Source organism: Branchiostoma lanceolatum, chromosome 6 (assembly GCF_035083965.1).
Source record: "Branchiostoma lanceolatum isolate klBraLanc5 chromosome 6, klBraLanc5.hap2, whole genome shotgun sequence".
Lineage (NCBI taxonomy): Eukaryota > Metazoa > Chordata > Leptocardii > Amphioxiformes > Branchiostomatidae > Branchiostoma > Branchiostoma lanceolatum.
The window spans coordinates 22,792,358-22,820,029 of NC_089727.1; the positions used below are offsets into that span (position 1 = coordinate 22,792,358).

The 27,672-nt window shown below is 41.1% G+C and overlaps 1 protein-coding gene across 1 annotated transcript; it reads left to right on the forward strand.

Moving 5' to 3' along the window:
- On the forward strand, window positions 1-27,579 carry LOC136437061 (ribose-phosphate pyrophosphokinase 2). Its single transcript, XM_066431510.1, has 7 exons — window positions 1-208; window positions 6,307-6,490; window positions 6,687-6,785; window positions 9,471-9,595; window positions 17,001-17,174; window positions 18,174-18,333; window positions 25,694-27,579. Exons 1-7 carry the CDS (start codon window positions 87-89, stop codon window positions 25,784-25,786), a joined length of 957 nt encoding a protein of 318 aa, XP_066287607.1. The 5' UTR covers window positions 1-86; the 3' UTR covers window positions 25,787-27,579.
- Window positions 27,580-27,672: the final 93 nt, after the last annotated feature.

Consider the following 27,672-nt stretch of genomic DNA (forward strand, 5'->3'; position numbering starts at 1 on the left):
GTTAACCCGAAGTTTTTGCGCCAAACTGCAGGGACTGTGTTCGTACATACTTCACTCTCTCAAGTTCAGCCAAATTTAACGGAATTATGCCAAATATCAAGCTCTTTACTGGAAGCTCTCATCCGGACCTTGCTCAGAAGGTCGCGGACAGGCTTGGCATTGAGATGGGCAAGTGTACAACCAAGAAATTTAGCAACCAGGAGACTTGGTGAGTAGAAGACATGGTGCGCAGTTTTGGCGCCACATGGCATGACCTAATCTCACATGCTATTATGCTACTAGATATTTTTGTTAAAAGAGAATAACTCAAGAAGGGGTTGACGGATCGTCATGATATTTGGTATGTAACGGAGGGTCCCATAACTTCAAACGAGTTTTACTCTGTCTTTATCATGCTGCTGCACAAGAGAGACATGTTATATCTATATACAAATACTGGGCAGTCCTATCCCTGAAGTCACAGTCCCACAGAACCTGGAATGCATTTGGATCAAAGTACGTCCACATCGTCTACCGCGACACATTTCATCCATCGCGTTGTGTTGCCTATATTCACCCCCGCAGTCGCCGTACGGAGATGACCTAGTCGATCACCTTATCACTACCTCGGACTATCTACGCACAACCCATCCGAACATCGGCCTGGTGTTCCTTGGTGACTTTAACCACCTAAACGTTCGAGACATTCTCCTCGATAAGGACCTCTCACAGGTCGTGCTGAGTAACACAAGAGGGAGCTCCATGTTGGACCTCATCATTACCAATATGAAATCGTGCTACAAAACACCAGTCACCCTACCTCCGATCGGTCTCAGCGACCACAACACCATCCTGTGGGAACCGAAGGTAAGGGTGAAGCATGCAGTCAACCCTTCCTCAAAGAAAACAACTCGTCCTATGCCTGAACGCAACCTGAACATGTTTGGTAAATGGATCACTACACATTCATGGTCTGAGGTCTACAATGCTGCTTCGACAGAGGAGAAAGCTGACGCTTTCTACGGCACCCTGACAACAGCTATAGACACATTTTTCCCAACTAAAACTGTCAACTTCCACCTAAGTGACAAACCGTGGATTACAACCAGGATAAAACACCTGATATCAGTGCGACAGAAGAAGTATAAGCTTGGGAAAGCTACAAACTTGTTCCGGTTCTACCGGAACAAAGTACAACGCGAGATCAGCAGAGCAAAGAAACATTTCTACAAGGTCAACGTGGAAGAGGAGAAGAAAACAAACCCCAGATCGTGGCACAACAACATCAAGGCCATGTGCAACATCAAGAAGAAAGCCAGTCTTATCCACGCCCCTGGGATTGACCAAACCGACTTCACAGCCACCGCGAACGCCATGAACACCAAACTAGCGAGCGCGTCCCGATCCCTGCCACCGCTGGAACGGACGTCATTGCCAGCCTTTCTACCAGCCCAACCCCTACCTACCATCCACGTCTGGGACGTTTACACCCAGCTGAAAACTACGAACCGCTACAAAAGCCCCGGACCAGACGGCATCCCCCCACGCATTTTGAAAGAATTTGCATGTGAATTGAGCAGCCCACTATGCGATCTGATCAACTCGTCCTTCGGGGAAGGAGTAGTTCCACGCCAGTGGAAAGAAGCCAACGTCGTTGCCCTACCCAAAACTTCACCACCGAATATAGAAGAACTAAGGCCAATTTCACTAACTGCCCAACTGTCAAAACACTGTGAACGCTTTGCTGCTTCCTGGATCTTGAGCGATATATCCTCAAATCTAGACCCACGACAATTCGGCAGTAGGAAGAACAGGTCAACAACGCATGCGTTGGTGAGTTTACTGGACTTTCTATTCAAGTCAACCTCAGTGCCAAACTCTGTCTGCACACTGGTCACGACAGACCTATCTAAAGCCTTCGACAGGATAGATCACCCTACGGCAATCAGATGTATGCTAGACCTTGGAGTTCGCCCAGCCCTGATACCATGGATTAGCAGCTTCATCACGGACCGTCGACAAAGAGTCTGCTACCAAGGCAAAAGCTCGGACTGGCTGTACCTCACTTGTGGCGTTGCACAAGGCACGATACTTGGACCTATAATTTTCTTATCAGTGATCGACAGTGCACTGCGTGACGTCATCAACCGCTGGAAGTATGTTGACGACATGAACCTTGCCCTGACAAGAACCATCCGTCAACAACGACTCCTACAACCAACACTGAACAACTTGCAGGATTGAACAAGTTTTCAAAAATTCACTTGCCCTATCGGGCAAGTAGAAAAAAAATCTACTTGCCCGAACCAACTTTTGACTTGCCCGAAATCTAAATGACATTTTTTCTTTGCATCTTTGCTTGCGGTAATGAATTCTGTTATTTTTCAGTAAAAACGTCTTGTTAAGCATGTAATTATAGCAAAAAAGTTTTAACTATAAGACCAAGCTGTGTGGATGTCATGACCGTATTTACGGGAAATGACAAAAACTTGAACAAGAAGCATGATATTACAACGTATCTTCTTTCACTTAAACCACGCCAATTTCATTTGTTGCTTCTCAGATTTTTCAGAATAAAATCAGAGCGATACGGAAAAAAATTTTGGCAAAAAGTCTAAGGTAAAGACACAGGCTTATTTAACATAAAGAACAACATTCAAGTTTTCAGCAAATGTTGTGTATCGATCATTCCTTAGATCCAGTACTACAATATTCCTGTGTTCACTGAGGGCTATTATTATTCTCCCATTTCTTTAGTAAACAGAAGAAAAAATCAGGTATTTGTCATATGATGGAAAAGTTACATTTAGAGTGTTGTGGATCTAATATAACTAAACATGGTTCTTATGATATGGCCAGTTTTGAATCGTTGTCGTGAAATTTTTATTTTCTAGATAACATTAGTCAATATCAATCCACACATGTACATCAAACAACACCTTCAAATGATTTTTTGCAGTATTAACATTTAGAAGTTGAACAGAAATTTAGAATATCCTGAATATACACTCAATCAGTTAAAATGTTGTGGGAACTCTCAGAGTATGTCATATCCACAATGTTGCTGTTCAATGAAAGAAGGAAAATGCTACATGGAGAGAGTGCTCACAGGGATATCATGTTTCAAAGGATTTGATGTTGCAAAGTTTCATGCCAGCAGGTCTACGAACTGAGAGAGCCATTGGTGTTTGTTTACATGTACTATGTGAGCCAAATTGTCCTGTTTTGGGTTGAATTCATAATCTTTTGGAATATTTTGAGAGAAATGTAGTTTCTAATGATAAGATACATTGTGGTGTGGTGTTTTTGTGATCCTTTCACTGGAATAAAGTTTGTTTTGAAACAGACTGCATGAAAAAAATCTTACTTGCCCAATCGGGCAAGTGGGGGAGGATATCCACTTGCCCGAACAGCACTTTCACTTGCCCCGGGCAATCGGGCAACCATACTTGTTCAACCCTGACTTGAACAACTGGACTAACGACCACAAAATGAGAATGAATCCAAAAAAATGTAAAGCTATGCAAATTTGTTTCTCCAAGTCCCCACCTCAACCGGAACCACTCAGTATTAATGGACAACCCCTGCTGTATGTATCACACTTCAAAGTACTCGGCCTAACTGTACAAGACGACCTGAAATGGGAACTACAGGTTAATAGCATGGTATCATCCGCCAACAAGAAACTGTTCCTGCTTCGCCGCCTCAAGCGTTTTGGCGTGTCCGTCCCAGACCTTAAGTCAGTCTACGCGTCGTACGTGAGACCTGCACTCGAGTATGCGGCACCGGCATGGCACTCTTCACTGACAAGCGAACAGTCAGCAAAACTCGAGAGAATCCAAAAAAGAGCATGCAGGGTCATCCTCGGAACACTATACATAGGCTACACCTCTGCCCTGTCCACACTAGAACTAGACACCCTGGCTGACCGTCGGACCTCCATCTGTACCACCTTTGCCCACTCACTTCTACGATCGGACTTCCGCGACTGGCTCCCTCCATCCCGACAACACATCACAGGACGTACGACTCGCAGTTCCGCGAAACTAGACATACCACTGTGCCGAACAAATAGACACAAAAACTCTCCAATACCATACCTTGTACAACTATTGAACACCTGACTAGACCATTGAACTCGATATTATCGATATTATCTTACATGTACGCAATTACGCTCTATATTGATGTTTTTAACAGACGAGTATGAAGAACTTATGTGAATACGCATACGAGAAAAAATGACATCTAGTGATAAAATGATACGTTTGTGTCTTGAAAGATAAGTTTTAATGTTATGGACCGAAAATGGAGCCAACATGTAAATACAACAAAATTCAGGCTTGTTTGAGCCTGCAGGCTGTGTGAATAAAGATCAATTCAATTCAATTCAAAGCCCGATAATATGGGGCATCGCGCCCAGGGTGCACGCCTAAGGCGGCCGGTGGTGGTGGTGCTCCACAACAACAAAAAGTGCAGAATTTAAACTAACTACAGTAATGAACATGAAAAATATAATATAGTGGGGAAAAAAGGTGCAGTGAGGGCCGCCTTAGTTAAAGCATGTTGGTTTTTATCCACTGTTGTGCTGAACGATGAGAACCCAAGTTTATGCATAGAGCTGTCGTCTGAATGAAACACAGATTTGTGTACAGTTAACTGATTTTTGCGCCACCAGGAAAAATTATGTGGCCATAAACAATGGCTATGTTCCACAGGGAAACCCCCTATCGACAAGAAATTTCGGCCATTTTACGGTAATTTGAGACGGAAGGGAAAATGGCGTCCCAATTGGCTTAGTCAAACTTCCCCTCAAACTTTAGCTCCAATTAGACGCAATTTCTTTTCAAACATACGCTCTAAGTTTTTTTTCGTGCATGAATGTCAGAGCAAGGCGCCAGTTCTTGTCGGGGGAAGTTTGATAGAGGATTGGCGGAAAAGAAAGTAATGGAAAGTAACGGTCGCTGTTTTTTGTTTACATGACATGTCCTAACTTTCAGATGAAATAGAATAAGTTTTCTACGTCGTACGCAGTAAGAATTTATATCAAATTGTAGGTAGATTTGTCACAAAGATGATGGCGAAAACCGCACGCAGGTTGTACTGTTACTGAGACACGTCCGAGAGTGCGGACATGACTGGTAATACATTATACATATGATTTGAAGTTCTGATGTGACCTCGCGAGATTTCGCGTGGTTTCCGTGCGATCTTGCCCTGTTTCGCGAGATCTCGTGTGATTTTGCGACAAAAACCAAATTAGGGCCCGGAGCTGCCGGCGAGCCGACGCGAGCAAATGTCACATAAGCGCCATTGTTTATGTTTCCCAGTGTGTTCGATGCAAGGACATTTGCGTAGTGGCGATTACTTGTATACAGTACTTGTCGTTTCCCTGTCATGCCTTTTCCCCGTCAGTGTGGCCCACACGGTGGGCCGACATGACATGGCAAACCCAGAGTTCCGACGATCGGCCTGCTAAAATAATACGTGCCGAACTAGAATATAATCTCTGTGACGGTTCAGTAGAACTCACAACTTTCAAAATAATACCTTGAACATGGTTCTGATGTTATATTTGAGATGTAGGTACCTTTAAGGAAGATAAATACACCTGGCCATAAATTATGCTTATGAGGACCTCATTTGCATAATCTATGCTGAAACTTGTATTTCCCTTACCGTAAAAGCTACGGATGTAATATTTGAGATGTAGGTACCTTTAGGAAAGGTGAATATACCTGGACATAAATTATGCTGACCTCATTTGCATAGTTTTTGCAGAAACTTGTATTTCCCTTACGGTACATGCTATGGATGCCATATTTGAGATGTACAGTAGGCACCTTTAGGAAAGGTGAATACACCTCGACATAGCAGGGGTCTCCCTGCGCAATGGTGCAAGGGCACTGCGCCTCTCCCAAAATTCCCAGCGCCTCTCCCAAAATTTTCAAATTTAGGGTCTTTTCCTTGTATTTTTGTAGACAAACAAAATTTCAGCTCCTACGTTGTGATTTGCTGCGATTTGCCGTCATTTGTGGCCGTATTCGGCAGAGAAATTCTATTCGGCAGAGAAATTCTATGTATTCATGGAAGAATCAATCGCTGAGGGAAGGCTGTATGCTGGATATTAAGCTTAAATCTGAATTCGACAAGGGGGTGCTGGGCTGAAACAAGGGGGCGCAGCTCCCCTCTTTCCTGATTTAGATTAACCCCTGATGCTTATATCAATGGGAAATATCCATGGGACTGACAAAAATGACCACTATGGCCAGGTGGCTGCAATATTTGGGTGACCACTAACACAGGTTTGACTACCTCTTGTTTCAGTGTGGAAATAGGGGAGAGCGTACGTGGTGAGGATGTGTACATCGTGCAGAGTGGCTGTGGAGAAATCAATGACAACCTGATGGAGCTGCTGATCATGATCAACGCCTGCAAGATTGCATCTGCCCAACGTGTGACGGCCGTCATTCCTTGTTTCCCATACGCAAGACAGGACAAGAAGGATAAGGTACAGAATTTTCTCATATCAAATCTTTTTATGCCACAGCAATTCAATTTCTTGTGATTTCAATGATAGCAAAAAAAGTTCATATCCACCATTCAAAATGTGAATCCAACCCCAAACTGCTCATATGTTTGGATCAACAGAAGTAGAATTTTCTCCAAAAGTTCAAGATCCATTGTTTGTTCCTTTCTGTTTGCAGAGCCGTGCCCCCATCTCAGCTAAGCTAGTGGCTAACATGTTGTCTGTGGCAGGAGCAGACCACATCATCACAATGGACCTCCATGCCTCACAGATCCAGGTAATTTACTTTCCTCACTGACAAAGCTCACCCCCTTCACACTATTGAGAAAAACAATAAATGATACAGTAATTTGATTTCCTTTAATCATGCTGATTCTTCCAGTTTTGTGATGTTTTAGGTAGCATTTGTATGTGTGTGTGTGTGGATGTATGTGGATGAAGAGCTTAATCTGGTATGAAGGTAGCGTCTTGATTAGACAGATTTCGGGGCCCCTTGCAGCTTGTTATGGTTACAGTGAAACTTCCTGTTTTGATATCTCATGTTCTTGGCATATGGACGTGATATTTGAGTGGTAGATACCAAGATAGCTCTTGGGTCAGGCAAAGAGTGGTTTAGGTTTTGGCCCCCTAGTTTTTTTTTTAACCACAGAAAAAAGTTTTGTTTCAGACTTTAAAAGAGAATAACTCAATAAGCTTCCGGTTCGGAATTTATTTGACCGTACCGCGAAGGTATCTATGAAAATAAGACGTAAATCATAGGTTTTCATGATAGTTTTGGCTCCAGATTTTTCGACTATCAATATAGCAATGTGTAATCTTTTACAGTGTTCTTGCCAGGCCTTTTCAGTATAGCCTGCCGCTACGCTGTGGGCCGACGGGCCGCTACGCTGTGGGCCGACAAACTGACGCTGTAAATAACCTGCTATGCTGTTTTTTCACCAAGCGTAGCGGCGAAAAAAGAGAAAACTACCTTAGTAAAAATGCAAAGGCACGCACCAAGCACCTCCACAGTTTCACAAATTTTTGGGTGCACCACATAAAATAAAGTAGAATGTAACTATGGTAAGCAAAACCTAATCACAAACCTTACTGTTCCTCTTCTGAGCTTACGGACAATTTTCAAAAGTTGTCAATGGAATATCATTAGAAAATATAGAATTTCTGGTGTATTAATGAAACAATGGTATGTTACATTTCTAAATAAATATTGGTCGCTGTGATTATTGGGATACGCTTTCAAATTTTACCTGCAAAGTCAAAAACAGGAATAACCATAAAAATAAAGTAAAAATAGAAATAATTCAAATGAAAAGCGTATTTATTAAACATCAATCAAAGTAAATATTTTCTTAATATGTTGTAAAGACACAAAGGGGCAAGTTCGCCGCTCCCGGGATTCGAACTTGGGCGATCTCTGTCCGCAGGGCTTGGAAAATCAACGCGCTAACCACTAGGCTAAAAGGTCCGGACCAGTTAGACTGGTCAGTTAGTGGAGGTTGATCCCCACTGTTACACTACTCCCCTTTTCTTTTAAGACAATGTGTACAAAATTACCGTGGTGCATTCATTTTCTCGATAAAATTTCAATAAGACTAACTAGTGACGAATAAGGGTTCCAGCGCGTAAGCGTTGAAGAAAAAAATCAATGCCACGGAAGAAATAAAGGAAAGCATTATATTTAAAAGATTACTGGGTGACATTAAAAAAAAGCTTCACGCAAAGTCTTGGTCTTTTGGCAGTCTCTTCTGTCTCCGAAAAATCGCCGTCCGCTTCTTCCTCTGACTCAAAGTCCAACTCCGACACCCACTCCAACTCCAACTCCGTTTCAGGGGGAAGTGACACCGTGGACGGCCCGGCGATGTTATTGTTTTCTTCAGGCTCGCCCCCTCCCCCTCTTCAGCGGAAGAACTGGATGTCCCTCCTTCCTCTGGCTGACAAGGTGGTGCTTCTTGTCCTTCCTGGCTTTCAGCTTCATCGCTGGAATCACAGGGCTTGAAGGGCCGCTATCGTCGCTTCTGTGACACTCATGCCCTGACCTCGGGCCTTGAAGGAATCGAAACAAGGAAATTTGCTCGGACATGTTCAAGGGTTTTTTTAACCTCCTTGGACATGTTTGAGACAGTATGAACATCCGGGAAATCTAAAGCCGAATTTTGCCGACCTGCAGACAGTGATATGACAGCGGAGATCAGCGAGGTTAAGACGGAAATACAAGAATTTAACATTTTTTCGTCCCCGAAGTTATCACGGAAAATGTCGGAAATTCCTGAAACAAAGGACGTCGTGTTTTGATCATGTGACTTGTGAAGAGCCCGGGAACGAGAGGAAGTCAGTGTTCTCTTGTCCAGTGTTGCAAGCTGGACCAGAAAGTCCATGCGCCTTTGACACGCGATCTCGGCACGCAGTTTTGAAGCTTTCAAAATCGAAATTAACTCAAATTCTAACATCAAAATCTTAAACAAGTACTACAACAAAGATTTTATTATTTTCTTACACTTAGATGTCATGAAATGCCTGTCTACTAGTGTGCAGTGATACCTTTACACATCAAACCATACGAAAATATTTGGGTGCACCAGTGCACCCACAGTAAAAGATCAGGTGCACAGCTCCAAAATTGGGTGCACATGCACCCAGTATTTCGAGCCCTGTGTGTTATAGATGTAATATGGCCATTTAACAACTATCTATAGTCAGCCATGAGCATGGCAAAATGCGATCGTCTGCATGGACTTGCATATGAAGCAGGTGCTTTCGTAAAACAGCCATGCGGTTGTGTGGCAAAAAGTGCATCCTTTATTAGAAGAAATGCAGTAATTAATGCAAAAGTGCCATAATTCATCTAAGTGGTAAATGATTGAAATGCCAATATTGCAACAACCTGTGTAAGCTAGTTGAAGCTGTACATGGCCAAGCATAGATCAAAATCAGACTATTTCATTGAGGTCTCTTTCTGTGGCAGGGCTTCTTTGACATCCCTGTTGATAATCTGTATGCTGAACCAGCTGTGCTAAAGTGGATCCAAGAACACATCCCTGAGTGGAGGAACAGCATCATTGTCTCACCTGATGCAGGGGGAGCCAAACGGTAAAGCACTTCTTTTTATCTCAATTATGAATGAGAAATTGTTTTGGGTGTGTCTGTCTGTGTGTGTTTGTGTTTCCGGACTACTGTAGTCAGCATAACTCAAAAACCTCTTGATCGTTTACAATGATATTTGGTGTGTGGGCAGGTGTTGGAAAGCCGAAATTCGATATCAATCTTGGGCCCCCTGGTATGTGACCTTGGTACTTCCGTTTTTTGTGTCTTTTGACGTGGATATGCTGTGGTCTTGGTTTTTTGTTGGCAGATAACTTTTGATGAAATGAAGAGATGGTGGAGGTTTTGTCCACCTAGCATCTTGTTCTGGAACTGTAGAGGCTGAACTGTAGGGGCGTTTTTGTTAAGGATTTTCCAGGGTGAATGGATTTCCATGTTATTATCTCCGTGAAAATGTGAGATATTGTTTTTGACGTGTTTGTGTGTGTGTGTGTGTCTGTATGTCTGTTTGTGTTTCTGGACTATTTTAGTCAGCATAACTCAAGAACCTCTGGATGGATTACCATGGTATTTGGTATGTGGGCGGGTGTTGTGAAGCCAAAATTCAAGGTCGATTTTGGGCCCCCTGGGATGTGAACTTCGTAATATTCGGTCGATCTCGCTATACCACGACAAAGTAAATGTTGTTATTGGGGGTAGTTCGCGGACTAATTCACGGACATTTCAAAATACAATATTCATATTAACAACTTTGACAGTCTTTGTTTACATCATAAACCAAAGCACGATGATCAGAAAACAACATGCCATCGGTGTACTGGGAAGATTTCCCGAGCATTTGGTTCTATATTTCAAGTACGCTATCGGCAGTGCAGCGGAAGAAAAATTTGTTCACAGAAGAAATGTTGGACTAACTTAAGAACAACAAGTATAACTTTGTTTCCCTTGTGATATGAGTTTTGATGCCACAAAATCTCTAAATCGGCAGGAAACGAACCGTAAACAAGAGCGTGTTTCGTCCTCCAAACATGGCCGCCATTATCACGGCTCATACGTGCGTAAAACTAGCAGTATATTGCATAACGCGGATTACGATCTTACGAATGCTACCGTAAACGCGTGAAAAATATAAAAAGATAGACATAAAAGGCATTTTTATATTTTCAGAGGGTTTAGTTCCAAAAATAACCGTAAGATTTTCCCAGTTAAGCGTTTTCTAGTGTCAACATGTAATCGATAACTTCTTCTTAGTATGTGCGGTCTGAGACGCTGAGCTACTTTTACAGTCGATCTCTGTTCAATATTGTGGGCTCAACTGCGGGAACTCAAAATCAGAGCGTCTCACCAAAAAATTTTTCCACCCTATGGAGCAAATGTTTATTGACAGAACCCTATTTTGTTTGTTTTTGGGGTGTTAGTATTTGTTTCAATTGGGTTATTGTGTAATATCTTAAGAAAATATGATTGGGTACAAGTCACCAAGCTATGTTAATTATATATCAGTATTCATATTTAATAGATGATAAACAACAATCTTTATGTATCGCCCATACTATAGGTATGGGCGATGCATATTGTCTTTGGTCATGTTTTTTTTCTTCTTCTCCTCCTCCTCCTCCTGTCAAATCTTCAAAGCGATCCATCTCGGTCGTCCCTGGGCCAAATAGGCTGAACTTTCGGCGTTTTTTTCATTTTTTTTATAAATGCCTTTTAAATGATTTAAGTGAGTTTTTTTTGGCCATTTTAGACCAAAACCGTACGTTTGTGCCTCCTTTGCTCTGGAATTACAGTCAAACCTGTCCATAGTGGTCACTCAAGGGACTGAGCCAATTTGGCCACTATGGCCAGGTGACCGCTATATAGAGGAAGGGTCAACTCGAGCAATGAGTGACACAGGGCTAAGTTTATACTTTACTGCACGAGCAAATATTAGATTTGTTTGCTCGCATGATAAAAGTTGTTTTAAACTGGAATCATAGACAACAACAAATGATTACTGATAATTTGTAAAATTGTGACCAATGATTAAATAGTAATTGAACTATAAAAAAAAGAAGCAGTTGCAACGTTCAGTTTACTGTAAGTTCCCGTGGCTAAGTTAGCCAGCTGCCGCAAACTCGAAAATTATGGACTTGTGAGGAGCTTCTGAAGAGATCGCCATTTTTCTTGCTGTAAGTTTGATCCCGTCACCGACAACGAATGAAATTTAGCCATGTAAAACAAATTAATTTGCAACTAAGCGCCACCTATTTAGTCAACAACACTTTGAAACAAAGGATTGTTTCTTATTTGCTGCTTATTGTTCGTTTTCGGAAAACGGAAATTCGGCCTTGATACCTACATTTTCAAGAACCTAACACACCAGATACACGAACGGGTCTTCTGTTAAAAAGCTGCGGCCGTCATTTTGCCGTCCGACTGCTCACAAAATGGCGATGTGCCGCGAAACTGAGACGAGTGTTACAGCAACGCAAAAATTAAAACTAAAAGACACCATTCTAGAAATACTTCGCATTCGCGTCAAACTACAAACGTCTTTAATGTTTTCTTTATTCAAAGTTGAGTCCAAATTTTGGCGACACAGTGCGGAAATAAAAAGATTGTAAACCAGGCGTGGGCTGGCACGGCTCGGAATTACGGACGCTGTTGTAAACAAGGTACGCCGGCGGCGCTGTGACCACGGGCTGACTACGCGCCGTGACCGTAATCGGCAGTGTTGGCGTTGCGGCCGGACCGAAAATCGCCTGACCGCGACCACATTGGACAGGTGACCGCTATAGACTAATTCTTAATGCTTATGTCAATGGGGAAAATCCAAGGGACCGACAAATATGACCACTATGGCCAGGTGGCTGCTATATCCAGGTGACCGCTAATACAGGTTTGACTGTACAGTCCAACCTGCCCAAGGCGACCACCCGGTGGACTAAGCAAAAACGGTCGCGATTGACAGGTGGTCGCCATGAAGAGGATTCCACTCACATGTTTCCAGGTCGAGGTTTTCAAATACAGTTCGTAAATAGATGGAAAATTATGTGAATTTAGACAGCATGACCCCCACCAGGTTCAATTCTCATTGACAGAAAGATCCTACAAAAATTGCATTTTCCGTTATAGTTGTAATAATTGTAAACCGCTACAAATTTTCCTTAATAATTTTGACTACAAAACAATGGTTGCCTCGATGATCTCGCAGCACACGCTTGATAATTAGGCGGCCGCCATGGGCAGGGATTGTGCTCTGTGCGGTCCCAATTCGTTATGGTCGCGGTCGCGTTGGACAGGTGGTCGCCTTGGGCAGGCAGCTTAATGCTTGTGCCTATGGGGAAAATTTTCGGGACCGAGAAAAAGCGGTCGCCATGGCCAGGTGGTCGCGTTGAAAAGGTGGTCGCCTAGGCAGGTTTGACTCTACATCCAAATGACCTGAAATTTGCTATGGGGTACATTGAACAAATATTCAAAGAATCCCATTCACACTTTCGGCATACAGCACTTCAAAATACGATTTTAGAGGATATTTTGGGAGAACATCAGCTATTTTCCTCATATGGGGTCACTGACCTTTAGGGCACATCTTTATTCATCTGGCCAGGTGGACTAATTTGGTTAGCCAATGAGAGAGCGCTTTGTAACATACACACGGTTTATAAAGCTCAACCTGATTGGTTACAATAGACAATCTAATTAGGGGCACTACTGGTACTCACAGGTGCAGACAGGCACAACTTCACTACTCCCTGGCTCCCATCCTTGTGTTGTTATTGTTGTGGCCTACTCAAGTTATGTGCAATTGAGAAGGTTCAAAACTTTTCTGGTGGTATTCTTCGACACACACGGTGTTTTTCTTATTTCAACCGCGGCCAACACGGTCAAAAATATGTGCAACGTGCTGGCGGCAGGCGTGCTGTATTCAAAGAAATTTGCCACTGAAAATGCATAAAATACATTTTGTAGCTTGAGTAGGGCCTACATAGCGTATCAGTATAAACGAACAATACATCAGCGGCTGTACAACACTGAAAGCAATGGTAATTTGGCTGAAGGTACGCGGCGGCTGTCTGTAATTTGCTAAAACATTTATGTTGAACAACACGACCTAAAGGTCAGTGACCCCGAGCACGTGCAGCTGGCGTGACGCATAATTATTGAACGGGGGGGGGGACATTTGGAGGGACATGGTTGTGTATCCTTTCTTCAGCAACATTTTTTTTCAAGCTCTTGTATAAATGGTGCTAATGGTATGTGTCAGTGTTACAGTACAGGTCACAAAATGCGCACCAGAAATTTCCGGTACGTTTAGCAGATATTTGTGTAACTTTTGCAAAACCTATTGGTTCGAAGAACTGTTCGCTGCATAATGAAAAATTGTCTGGACTCTCGGATTGCGGAAATTCTTCCGCAGAAGAAATCTACATCTTCAGCAACAAGATTCTAGTTATTTACATTCTGAAATTTGCATAATACGTATTGGTCCACACACCACTGGAAGAGTCCATTATTGTATGAGGGGGGCATTTTTAAGAATTCAATTTTGGGCTGGATTGAATATCAAAAAGGTCCATTTTTTTGGTGAAGGTGGTTTTTAATGGTCCAGTATGAATATGGGTGCCTGGAAGAGCCCATCCATGTATGGGGTTTCAAATTGGGAGGGATCCATTTCTGACTGGTCTTCCATTCAATTATCCATTCAAATACAATGTACATGTACCAACATTGCAGACATACAACAAACGTTAGCCTCGATGCCACAGTCGCTTTTTACATGGGCTGGGCGATACATGTTGCATTTGCTCCTCCAAATGTTGCCTTTCTAGTCCTTGATCAATTGCTGCAAGTTCCAAGTAGAAAATGTATCATGTACATTTTCACTTGTTGAATTTGAAAGCACCGTTGGCTCCCGGCTAGGGGTCATAGTGGGGAACCTATGCCCAATTTTTCAACATTACCATTGTATATTTCCAAGCGTCCAGGAAGATTATAATTTCAACAATGTACAGATATGTACACTTATTCTGTTCAATATTCATATGAATAGTCCTCAGGCATAAATGAATAAAAAGAACCTAACGGCCTGTTTATCATCTTCTTTCCCTTTGGAAAGAAGTAGCTTGGACGCAGTTTATCTGTCAATTTGGGTTATGTTTATTAGATTTTGAAGACTTGTCCTGGGGGTATGTTTATTCCGGGGGGGAACTTTGACCCAAGGATTGGGGTTTCTCGGGCAGATAGGACCAATGCAATCACTTGGAACTGTTTCTTTTTACAAAACTTTGTCCTGGGTGTGTTTGTTGGTATTTTTATCAGGAAAATTATTAAATTCTAGTTTTGACAGTAGCAAATGCTAAGTACTGTAGCAGTAGCATTTTTCATGGAGATGATGATGAGAGAAATGGGAGAGGAGGCATTGCTATAGAGGCATTGCAGCGAAATTTGTAAGTTTGAACTATAGAATGCTTAATGTGGAGTTAAGATCATGTTTGCGTACTGAAAGCACTGGAAGCCGGGTCGGTCTTCTGCATTCAACACAAGGGTTACCAACCGACCTAGAATTTTCTCAAAATTTCTCTTCCTAGCAAAGCTTTATTTTATGAAACTTGAAGGAAATGTTTGATCATTTGCATAATCTGACTATTTCATGGGCAAAGCAGGTCTCCAAACTCTTGTTCGTGTGTTTACAGTGTGTTTGTGTTTCCAGATATTTGTGGTCAGCATAACTTTAGAACCACTGGATCGATTGGGATATCTGGAATGTGGGTAGGTATTGGGAAGATGGTGGTCACGGTCGATTCTGGCACCCTGGTGTGTGACTTTGGTACTGCAGCAGAACCAGTTTTTGTATTTTTTGTCCCGTACATGCTATGGTCCTGATTTGGGGGAGTGGAATAGCATTTGATGTAAGGCCACAGCAAGTAAATTTTATGGATGACATCAGCGCACGCATTGATTTTCACCTGATTTTGAAATGAAAAACAAGATGTCGCAAACTACTGTCATTTCTATTGCAAATACGTTCTAGATGCCATAAAAAGGCATTTGCACATGTAAGAATGGTGAAAACTCCCAGTGTACGGAAACCTTGTCTCTGCCGTCTTGCTATACTGAGCCGGATCTTAATTCATAATTTGGTTATTTTAATGGTGACATCAGTGTTAGTTATGTTTAGCCATACCCAGTATGGCTCAACATATTGTTATGTTTCGCCAAGGAAACATATTGTTTTTGTCAGGTTTCTTCTTCGTCTTCTCCTTCTTCTTCTCCTGTCAAATCTTCAAATCCCTTCTTCTCGGTCGTCCGTCGACCAAATTAGCTGAAATTTGGTATGGAGGTAGAGTTTGTGTATACCCCTAGACCCTTTTAAAAAATTTTTCATATAAGTTTTTAAAATGATTTTATCGAGGTTTTTTGGTCATTTTCCGACAAAAGTCGCACATTATGGCCTCCAGTGCCGTGGTGTTGAAACGTAACGACCTGAAATTTGGTTTAGTTGTGCATTGGATATTTACCCAAAGGACCCCATAATTTTTTTTGGTATACACTACTTCAAAATGATTTATTTTGCAATTTTTTGATGGAATTTTTGGTTATTTTCTCACAACTAGGTCATCTTGTAACATATAAGCCCTCCTACACTTCCCCTGTCTGGGAGTTAAAACAAAGCAGATGTCAGGGGGTACCTCTACTAATGATATTACAGAAAGTTATATGTACCTTATGTTACATGGTACGGATGTTATATTTGAGATGTAGGTACCTATAGGAAAGGTGAATACACCTGACAATTAATTATGCTAATGAGGACCTAATTTGCATAATGTATGCATAAAGTTGTATGTCCCTTACCGTAGAAGCTGCGGATGTCATCTTTGAGATGTAGGTACCTTTAGGAAAGGCGAACACACCTGCCCATAAATTATGCTAATGAGGACCTCATTTGCATGATTTATGCGTAAACTTGTAATTCCCTTACCGGAAAAGCTGCAGATGTCAGATTTGAGATGTACGTACCGTTAGCAAAGGTGATCACACCTGGCCATGAATTATGCTAATGAGGACATCATTTGCATAATTCATGCATAAACTTGTATTTCCCTTACCGTGAAAGCTGCGGATGTCATCTTTAAGATGTAGGTACTAGACGTAGCTAGCGTTCGGGAGCCATGTTCGGCTATGTGTAACCTGGGCTTTAGTGGTAAATGGTGGGAATTACGAACTTGTACACAGCTATGCAGTGATTATGTAAATGTGCAAGTTATTTTATGATAAAATATTAACATGGAATTCTGCCACAGGAAAGGACTTTTGCACATAAAGATATGTAATTTTGAGATAGGTTATGCTAATTACAGCATTATTTGCCTGACGGTTGAGACAAAATGAAACAATGAATCTGCAAAGACTCTTGATGTTTCATGGAGGTTTCCAATCTCTTCTTTGGTTATTTTTACCCTTACAGTGTAACTTCCATTGCCGACCGTCTGAATGTGGAGTTCGCTCTGATTCACAAGGAACGCAAAAAGGCCAACGAGGTTGCGTCCATGGTACTCGTCGGGGACGTGAAGGACCGTGTAGCTATTCTGGTTGACGACATGGCAGACACTTGTGGAACTGTTTGTCACGCTGCTGAGAAGTATGTACTTTGTAAAACAGCAACATTGATTTGTAGTCACGGCTTGAGATATCACTTGCATGTGCAAGTTTGTGCACGTAAAATTGGAGCTGTGCACATAATTTCAAGAAGACCTGCACTGGTGGAAGTTACCAAAAAGAAATTTCTCCCCTGTTACCCATGTAAAACCCACATAAATTTTCACTCCAAATGAAGAAGCACTGCTCAGACAAATAACACATTAAAGCAAGCAACCTTTTGTATCAGTTTTGAACTCATATTCAGTCCATTTTGACGAGTTTGGGGACACACTTTAGTGGCCTTGAACCAACCCACCATCTTGGGGCGTATGGCTATCATACTTTCTCAAATATGCAAAGGAGGTTAAATATGCTTATGAGTATTTTTGAACTTACTAAAGTTTGGTGACTATCGTGGATCGCTGTGAGCTTGGGCTGCGGCCAACAAGGCTAAAAGTTCTTGGTGGCGCCCAGTTTCAATAATCCCACAGTGCTGGTTAGTAGTGGACAACGTCACTTAACTTCTAGGACATTTTTAGAATTTTTCCCTTGGCCCTCCCCCCCTTGTCAATTTTTTTTTTTTCATGGCCCTCCCTCTAGGTCAAATTTTTTTTCTAGGCCCTCCTCTCCAGACGACCGGCCCTCCCCCTGCTAAATATCCTACAGTCCCTTAGTTCACTTCCTTTGTTTATGCAATTAATGTACAATCATGTATTTCAAGTCTTGGTAGTACAAATTGGTTGCGTCAAGTATAGCGTAACTTACGTATGGCAACTGCTCCAGGGGAGCTATATGCTTCCTCTCAAGCATTATGCTTCAAATTCGACTCTCCTTTTTTTATAGAATAGACAACACCCTCATCATTGTTTTGACTATTACTGTTACATTTTGACAATTGGATCCCCCCGTATCTTTTTTTTTTATAGCTCTATTAGCGTCTGAATGATCAAAAGAGATAATCCTCATAATCAGAGTAAAACATAAATCTGTTGATTTCCAGACTGCTGTCTGCAGGTGCCCTGAAGGTCTATTCCATCCTGACCCACGGAATTTTCTCGGGACCAGCAATCTCACGGATAAACAATGCTGCGTTCGAGGCCGTTGTGGTGACAAACACCATTCCGCAGGAGGAGAAGATGAAGGCTTGTTCCAAGATAGCGGTAAGTACCAGGCCACGACATTGATGGGGCTTTTTTCTGTAATGCCATAGGAGCGATATTTTAGCTGTCCCAGAACTGTCCTTAAAGACATGTCGGTAACGTCCTATATGCCGTAAGTAGCCATTTGCTGTTTATTTTCTGTTTCGTGATGGCAAGATGACGTCAACATACTATTCTACTTATTTTCTACGCCGTTAGTATAAAGGTAGTAAGGAAAGGCGGCAACGTCATAGCCGACTGGTACAAATAGATGTTGGGCAGGGGGAACTGACCTTTGCTTAGCTATATATGAGCACCTAGGGACTGAACAATATTTAGCTGGAGGAGGGCCAGTCATCAGAGGGTCGTGTTTCCATGGCCCTCCCTTCACTGGAACTCTACTTCATAAATGACGCCACTGTAAGGCTACACCCTTTTATTTGTTGATTCTCTGATTTTCTCAGAAAAAAATTGGAGGGACAGGGAAAAAAAATTTTGTTGCAAATAGTCTGGGGAAGATAAGGGTTTACATCACATAAAGCATACAAGGGTAAATCATGACAAGTTTCAGCTTTTTATGGCTCATTTTATGCAATGAACCTTTCTTTGATCTAGCACTATAATTTCAGTAACAAAATTACCTTTTGCTATGTAAGATATGGATTGATATTGAGAAATAGTTTTCAAAGATGAAAAATTATAACTTATAAAATGTGACAACACTTTTTAGGTACATGTATGTGCAGGCCTTTATAATCTTTTTTGGTGGCTATTGAGTTTTGGAGAGGCAATTCTGGTGTGGCCTAAGTGACATTGCTCAAGTATTTGTACCTGACTGCTGTAATTTGTGCCATGCCCTGCTGAGTGGCTTGCAGGAGACTATTTAAATATCTTACACATTTTAATCCATAACTTGTTTCATTATTTTTATAAACTAGAGTGTGGCGACCTCATACATCCATGAAATATTTAAAACTTTTCGAAAGTTTAAGCAAGTGGCTTGCTCTTTGTCACAGATACAAAATTTACGCCATTTACCACTAATTTGGCATTTTCGTAGTAATAATGCAAATCATCACATAGCCAGATGGCGTTGACCAATCAGAAGCCTCCATTGCCCATGTGTTCATCGCCATAACACACCCGTGATCATCATTCCTCCCATAATGTAGAGAATAACACACCTGTGATCATCATTCCTCCCATTATGTAGAGGGGAAGGTTATCTTTTTGTTAACAATCGTATAATGTGTATTTGTTCCCAAAAATGCTTACTATCTTAATAGAATAAATCAATTCTTTTGCAAGCATATGACAAAATAGAATAAACCATTTCAATACAAGTCAAATCTAAACGGGCGGAACTGTACTGTAAGTGGAGCCGCCCACAGCATTGTCAGAAGGACACCCAGCAGGGAGGACTGATGATAATAGATAATAGATTTGAAAAAGATTTGACATGCCAAGATTGCAATGTTATTAGATATTATCTGTGGAAATGTTGGTTTTCAAAATGAAATCTATCATCTTCTGTTCAAATAGGACGAATGTAAATTCTGAAATGCATTCTTGATAGTATAAGAGTACATGCGTCATACAGGAATTGTCTACTCTAAGTCTTATATGGGTTTGGATAGGCTATATGATAATAACGTTAATGACCCGGCCCGAGGTGTATATGTTCGCTCACTTGGTGGTTTTATTCGGTGGTTATAGCACATGGCCAGGCGTTATGACACCATATACACCTCGGGCCGGGTCATTAACCCTTAATTAGTATCTCATTTGCATGTTTGTTATCTCTTTTATGTTCCACCTGCCATGAATTACATGTAATACATGTTTTGAAGTCCTTTTATGAAAAACACTGAAATTATAGAATTTCTTCATGACTTGTGCGTCCTTACAAAAGGAAATTTGCATAACTTGCATTGAATTGTGTACATCAGATTCTCTGTCTATACTATCTGCATAGTGCTGCATACCTAAACTCAGGTTCAGGTCCAGATTCAAGTCCAGGGGTTCATGTTCAGGTCTGGACTTATAAGAACCCATGACATGCAATGTATGTAAAATTCCATGTTAAGAACATAAAGTTGACATGCAATTTGAAAAATGAATATGCAAAATTATATACAGTCAGTAGTTAACACAAAAGCTCAGTCATAAACACAAAAACAGGAATGTTTTCATCTTTTTCCTCTAAAAATTTCATAATCCATTGGAGGTTTAAGATGGTTTAGAACAAAAAGGATAATATCAGTGAGAGACTTGACCAGACTTTGTTCCTGACGTTAAGGTTTTTTGGGACTTGCACCAAAACATTTTTACAAGTCCTGTTTAGGTCCTGAATTTAGGTATGCAGCACTACATGTATACCTGCATGCCCAACATGGTAGAAATCCATATTTCCTATCCTTTTCCTTCGGATATCCTCTTAGTCTTAGGAAGAAAAACACCCCTGCAGTTACAAAATTTAATGCTCTGGTCAAAAGCTATCCGCCACTCAAGACCAAAGAATGTCCAGCACAAAAGATATGTGGAAAAGCTGCTTGACTTGACTTGTTATGATAGAATTTCTTCATTAATAAGGCAAATTTAGTCCTATTTTGCATAATATGCATTTTATCATGTACATCTGTCTACATTACTTAAATACCCAAAGTCATGAAAATCTGTTGTTCCTTTCTTCAATTATCCTATTTGGAAGATTATAACACAGATGTTCCTGCAGTTCCAAAATTTGATGCTAGGTGGCACTAACTTATGTCACTTCTTCCCAAGCACAAGAGCTTCCAACCACCCCAAAACCATAACCATAGCTTGTCCAAAGCACTACATGTAGATATTTAAACCAGACTTTCCGCCACTGTACCTAGGAAAGCTGCCAGGGGGCCCAAAATCTTTGTCACAACCTACCAGCAAACTATCTCGTTGACCTACCTTGGGAACTTATTAAAGGGGGCCAAAACTTCAACATCCTGTGGTATGTTAGATATACCCCAAAGTTCAGTTCTTACTAGTTTTACATTAGTCCATCATGGACGAGCTTTTTCATAACAATTGCAACTCATGGCATGGTGATGCCATATTCGGTGATGCAGGGCTCGAAATTCTTTTTTGGAAATAGGTGCACTGGTGCACCCAACCCAAAAAATTAAGTGCACAGAAAAAAATCTGGGTGCACCACATAAAACAAAGTTGAATGTCAGCAAAACATAAGTTTGACACTACTGCCTTCAATCTGTAGTTCTATCAAGATTTCAAATTTCAACCAAGCAATACATCATATAAAGTACAACAAAAGGTTAGATTGGTTTTTCTGATACTTACATTTTAAGAATATTCTGTATGCTGGTGTACAAAAGAACCGTTACCCTATAGAGTACAAAAATATCTAGGTGCACTGGTGCACCCACAGTCAAAAATTAGGTGCACAGCTTCAATTTTGGGTGCACACAGGTGCACATGCACCCACTATTTCAAGCCCTGGTGATGTCAAACGACCTTTGTAAGGTCAGTCCTCGTGCCTGTTTCTATACTATTATCCCATATATCTATCACACAACTTTGCCTAAGATGGATTCTGAAGAATGGGGTAGGCTCTGGAACTCAAATTGACACAATTCAAGACACGACTTTCCCCACGTAGATGGGCAATTCGCGGCATGAATAGCGCCCCAGGGGGCTAAACTCGAGATCTCGAATTCGTCCACCCAGAAGCGGCAACGCGAAGCCCGCAATGTACTGACAACATGAGTTTCGTAACTATATGTCCAACCAGCAGTGGCAGCGAAGCGCATATTTTTGAAACAAGGACCAGTATCTTCTTGCGATTTTTCTGTTTATGTTTAACTTAAAATGTATTGTAGTCAGCAATCGTTGGTTTCTTAATTACCGTTATATCAATAACATTCTGTTTTATTTGCTGTTGCAGGACCTGGTTACAGGGCTGAAAATGTCAAATCGCTTCAAATGCGTGGCAGTAAATACTGCGATAAGACGCAAGAATGAGACAGTATGTGTTCTTAGTGTCAAGAAATCTACCACTGATAGTACATAAACAAGCACAAAAAAGCATCCTTTGTCTACTTATGAATTTACTGGTGTATGTACAGTCAAACCTGCCTGGACCAACAGGCCATGGCGACCGCTTTTTCTCGGTCCCGAAAATTTTTCCCATGGGGACAAGCACTAAGCGGCCTGTCCAAGGCAACCACCTTTCCAATGCGACCGCCATGAATTGGGACCGCGCAGAACCTTATCCCTGCCCATGGCGACCGCCTCATTTTGGATTTTGCTGTCAGATTTCGCGGAAATGTTTTTAAGACCTTGACGGACAAAATGTATGCAGTGTTTTGATAAAATGTTCCCACTATAAACATTGCAAATACAAAGGTTTGTGAATACTTTAATATTGATGTTGTTGTACCCATCGTAATCTTATAGTTTACTGCAAGCTCGGTTCGGTTTGAACTCAATTTTCTAATCAATTGCATAGTGCATGACGTCAAAAAGTCACATTTCATTGAAATTACTATCCATTTCTTCTATTTTCAACAAAATTGTGTCTGCATCTTACTAAATTTTCGTCGAAAAATGACTTCGCAGCAGGCAAAACGTCCTTGGTCCCCAACCCCATCTTGGTTTCGGAGCGGCCCAGACTGGCGTTCTGCTGACCTTTCTAAAGCACAACGCTTCTGTGTATGAACATTTAGAATACTCTCGTTATTGATGAAAATGAATATTCTTATTTTCTTTTTATTTCCATGAATCTCACAAACCTTTATTGGGCGCCGGTTTCTTGTAATCGCCGACGCTGTGCGTTCTGCTGCACTCTTCGATGCAGTGTGAGCTCAGCAGCGATATCAGAAAGTTCCGTTTTCATCCTTCAGTTGTCAAATCAAAAACTTTTTGCCCCTTTTATCCAGCGGTCCGCGCCCCAAAACAAGGCTGGGGCCAGCGTTTTCTACTCAAGTGATTCGTCTTTGGCCTTATAATTAAAACTTAGATTTTATGTGCTTATGTGTGTGTGTTCTTAACATAACATGTGAATGCGGGAGGGCGCTGCAAGATCATCGAGGCAGACATTGTTTTTTAGTCAAAATTATGACGAAAATGTGTACACGATTTAACAGTATAAGAATATTACAACGATAACGGAAAATGTAATTTTTGTAAGAAATTTCTGTCAATGCGAATTGAACCTGGTGGGGTCATGCTGTCTAAAATCGCATAATTTTCCATCCATCTACGTAGTACACTGTATTTTAACACCTTGACCTGGAAACATGTTGTGAGTGGAATCCTCTTCATGGCGACCACCTGTCCATGGCGAACATTTTGCTCGGTCCCCAAGGTGGTCGCCTTGGGCAGGTTTGACTGTAGTTTCAGATTTATCTCTCAATGGTTAAAAAGACCTCGACTTTAGTGTAATGTTTCGCTAATTGAATTAATTCTATCTGCCGTGAGTAGAGTAGCTTCAGCAGGAAATCTTTGCCATGGTCGTGAATAAAGGATGTATTATTTGTACAATCCTTGGTACAATCAAGGAGGCCTTGGTACAATCGATTCTGAAACTGATACCATAGTAGTAGTAGTACCAGTACTTAAAATACTGTCCCATTCTTGCCTCTATGATTTTGTCACATCACCGTTTTTTTGTCATTCTTTAACCCCGTAACCAGGTCCTGTAACAACAAATTAAACAGAATGTTATAAACAACTATAAACAAAGCAGTAATTGCTGGCTAAAATTATTACCCATACATGATAAGTTAACCGAATTCATAAATAGGCACTTCGCTCCACCTCTGGTTGGACATATACATTTACTCCTTGGTCTGTGTGAGCTTTGTATTACGATTCGCTGACTACACACTGCACGAAATAACCTCGGATCCCGGCGGATACGTACAGGGATTTTTCTGTACATTGCGGGCTTCGCGTTGCCGCTTCCGGGTGGACGAATTCGAGATCTGGAGTCTAGCCCCCCGGTAGCGCTATTTGTGCCATGTCCGTGCCGGTTTTGTATTATGTTTCGAGCTTCCGCTTCCACGTGGACGAATTTAAAATCTTGAGTTTAGCCCCCTGGTCGCACTGTCATGTCTCGAATTGCGCCAATTCAAGTTCCACGACCTACCTGGAAGAATTAGATGGAGTCAACTAGTTTGAGGGATTTGATGAGTACGAGAGCTTTGACCCTTGAACATTACCATCCAATTGTGTGTGCTTTAGATACATGTTGGGACAGTCGAACCACAGATTTGCATTATGCGCATCTGTACTGCACAGGTTTTTCTGAAGACAGCATTCGCCGGGTCACAGTTGGACATGGGTTGGACCCTGTTACATGAGTTTAAACAACTACCTATTGTGCAACAAAAAGACCTCAGACCTAACGTAACATGACCTATTTACGTGCAGAACCTATTTACGTCCGGTTTGGCTCATGTCCACATGTCGCGGTGTATTATGCCAAAGCCTGTTCTCATGAGCAATAAAGAACATCATAAGTATGATCCTTAGCCATCTCTTTAATTTTTGCATAGCAAAACATAATCGCCATGCGTTTACCACGTGAACGCCACGTGCCGTGCATGTGGGGGAAATTTACAGATAAACATTGTTTTTTTTTCCATCGCGTTAAGCAAGTGGCCGGACAGACGTAGTGATTTTACTTTCATTTGTCTGCAGACTACTTTGTACAATTACTGTGCTTTTTTTTCTGGTCTATGTTCTTCAAGCATAGCGCTAGAAGGGAAAAGATTCAGAAGTGGACGATAATAGGTTACCCTAGCACATTTCTTCATCATGTACCTCAGTATGAATACATGCTCGCACGGCGTTAAACAGGCGGAGAAAAACTTACAGACTATTCATTTTCTTTTTAGAAGAGCTGATATTTCTGCTCATGGGTTTGAAATTTGGCTCTGTCCGCACGGTTGTAAGATAAATACGTTTTGAATAGATCGGACGTAAATTGGTGATGTTACCTTACATGATGCTTATAGTTTTTCATATCTACAGGATTTGCCCAGTACCTCCCTGTAGATATTTCATGTATTGTAAAATAACAGAGGCCACGGTGGCTTTTGAAACATTAGCGACTTTTATTAACAAGACTAAACTTTTCGTCCAACACTGTAAGAGAAATTGGGACTTACACCAAATTTTTGGTTGACTCCAGAATGACCCGGCTACTGCAACGTGACGTCAGCGACACGTGATCGCAGTAGCGGGTCATACGTGCCAGATAACTTGTGTCTCCCCCCGTCTCTGTTCAAGGTAGGTCTGTGGGCTCTGATGTAGATTGCCTCCATAGCACCGAGGGCAGAAACTCATCCCACCCCATATTTTTGACTCTCTAACTGTGTTACAGGTGATTGACATCTCTATGATCTTGGCAGAGGCTATCCGTCGTACGCACAATGGAGAGTCAGTGTCATACCTCTTCAGCCACGTCCCACTATAACACTGGACCTGGCTTCTCGTTTGTAGAGGCATCGACAGCAGAAAACTTTCTGCTTCTTTATATACCTGTACATCAAATACCTAGCACATTTTGGTGAACTTGTGGTTTCTCCAGCCAGTTGTGACCTGATGATGTTGTTCCAGTTCTGTTTAACATGATAGCCAGTAAAAGGAACGGAGAAAAATAGTATTTAGTTGGAATGTGTGATTTTGGAGTTGTGTTTTTTTTTCCTTTGTTGTATCTATATAAACTATCATTATGTCTTACAATTAATACAATTGGAATATTGAAATCTGAATACACTTTACAAGCTGAGGAAACTATGAATGTGTTGAAGTAGTGTACAAGGGTTTAGAGAGGCAAAAGATTCAGGCAATTGTGAATTTTGTCCCTTTTAAGTCAATGTTTATTTTCCTTCCATATTTGCATAAACACTATACTATGTTGCATGTTTGTTTTAAGAACTTAGCAATGCCCTTTATATCCAAGTTGAAGCCTCCACAGCAATGTATGACTATAAGCACTGGCATACACCCGTTATTTTACCATTGGCTATTGTTTGGAAAAATTAATGTTTTGATGAGTGTTTTGATTAAAATATGGTTGAACTGTACTAAAGATCAGTGGGTGTGCACCCATTGGAAACTTGGTACCATTTTTTTCATTTTAACAAACTTAAGCTGCACAGTATTTTTTGCAGTAGTACCTTCTTGACATGTGATGATAGATTCCCTTATCCATGAGTAAGGCCACAGCAAGTAAATTTTATGGATGGCATCAACATGCACATTGATTTTCGTCTGATTTTGAAATGTAAAAAATACTTTTTTTACCCTTCGGCAATGGTCAACATACAGAAAATAGTACAATGCCTCGCAAACTACTGTCAGTTCTATCGCAAAAGCGTTCTAAATGCCATAAAAAGACATTTGCACAATGTCATGTAAGAATGGTGAAAACTGTACAAATGCGTTGTACAAGTATTGTGTATGTAAGTTGTAATACGATTGCTCGTCGTCTCCAACTTACAGGAAGACACAGTGCAGCCCTCATGCCAAACTTGTAATATTGTCTGTAATTGCTGTGCCATTATTATCAACAACAAATTGTAATCGGATGTGCTGTTCTTGAATGAAGTGAACTACTAACAACTTCTATGATGAAAGAGGATGAAAGGCTTGTTGTAATACCATGTTTTATCGCTTCAATTCTTCTTACATGCTTTATGGTATTAAGGTTTGAAAATGTGGATGTCTTTTTTTTGCCCACCTTTTTTTTTGTCACCTGCACGCACTAAATTTTGAGTCTGTAGAGGATGTCATCCATAAAATTTACTTGTTGTGGCCTAACTTCACCATGTTGGCATTGGAAAATAAGCTGCTTAGTTAGCACAACCTTTTACCCAGCCAACGTTCCAGTAACTTAAACTTAGTAAAACACTTCAACCCCATACCTTCGCCGAGTGATGTTAACCTTTTCGAGTTGCATATCATAAATGTTTCCCATTTATTATGCAAATAAGGACCTCATTTGCATGAATTATATCAGTTTATCATCTCTACCCAAATAACACAAGTTGTTCAAGGTATGAAAGTCTTGTCTTAGCAAAGAAGGCTATTGTAGCATTTCCCCATTGATTATGGAAATGATGCCCTCATTTGGATGTTTAATGTCTGATAATGTCCACATTTACTCAACTTCCAACTGCTGCAATAGTGAAATCCCCATTTACCAATATGAATTATTGTATTTTGGCATTAATTATGCAAATAAGGTATTCAGATATTTCTGTTTCTCAGTTGTACGTGTCATGGTTTGTGATTCACATAATGGAATGCAGCGGATATATAAACTTTCCTCGATAATTATGCAAATAAGCTCCTGAT

Coding starts and splice junctions, on each gene's coding strand:
- LOC136437061 (XM_066431510.1), top strand. CDS start 87: ATGCCAAATATCAAGCTCTTTACTGGAAGCTCTCATCCGGACCTTGCT. Junction 209..6,306: donor TTTAGCAACCAGGAGACTTG/GTGAGTAGAAGA, acceptor CTCTTGTTTCAG/TGTGGAAATAGGGGAGAGCG. Junction 6,786..9,470: donor TCCATGCCTCACAGATCCAG/GTAATTTACTTT, acceptor TTTCTGTGGCAG/GGCTTCTTTGACATCCCTGT.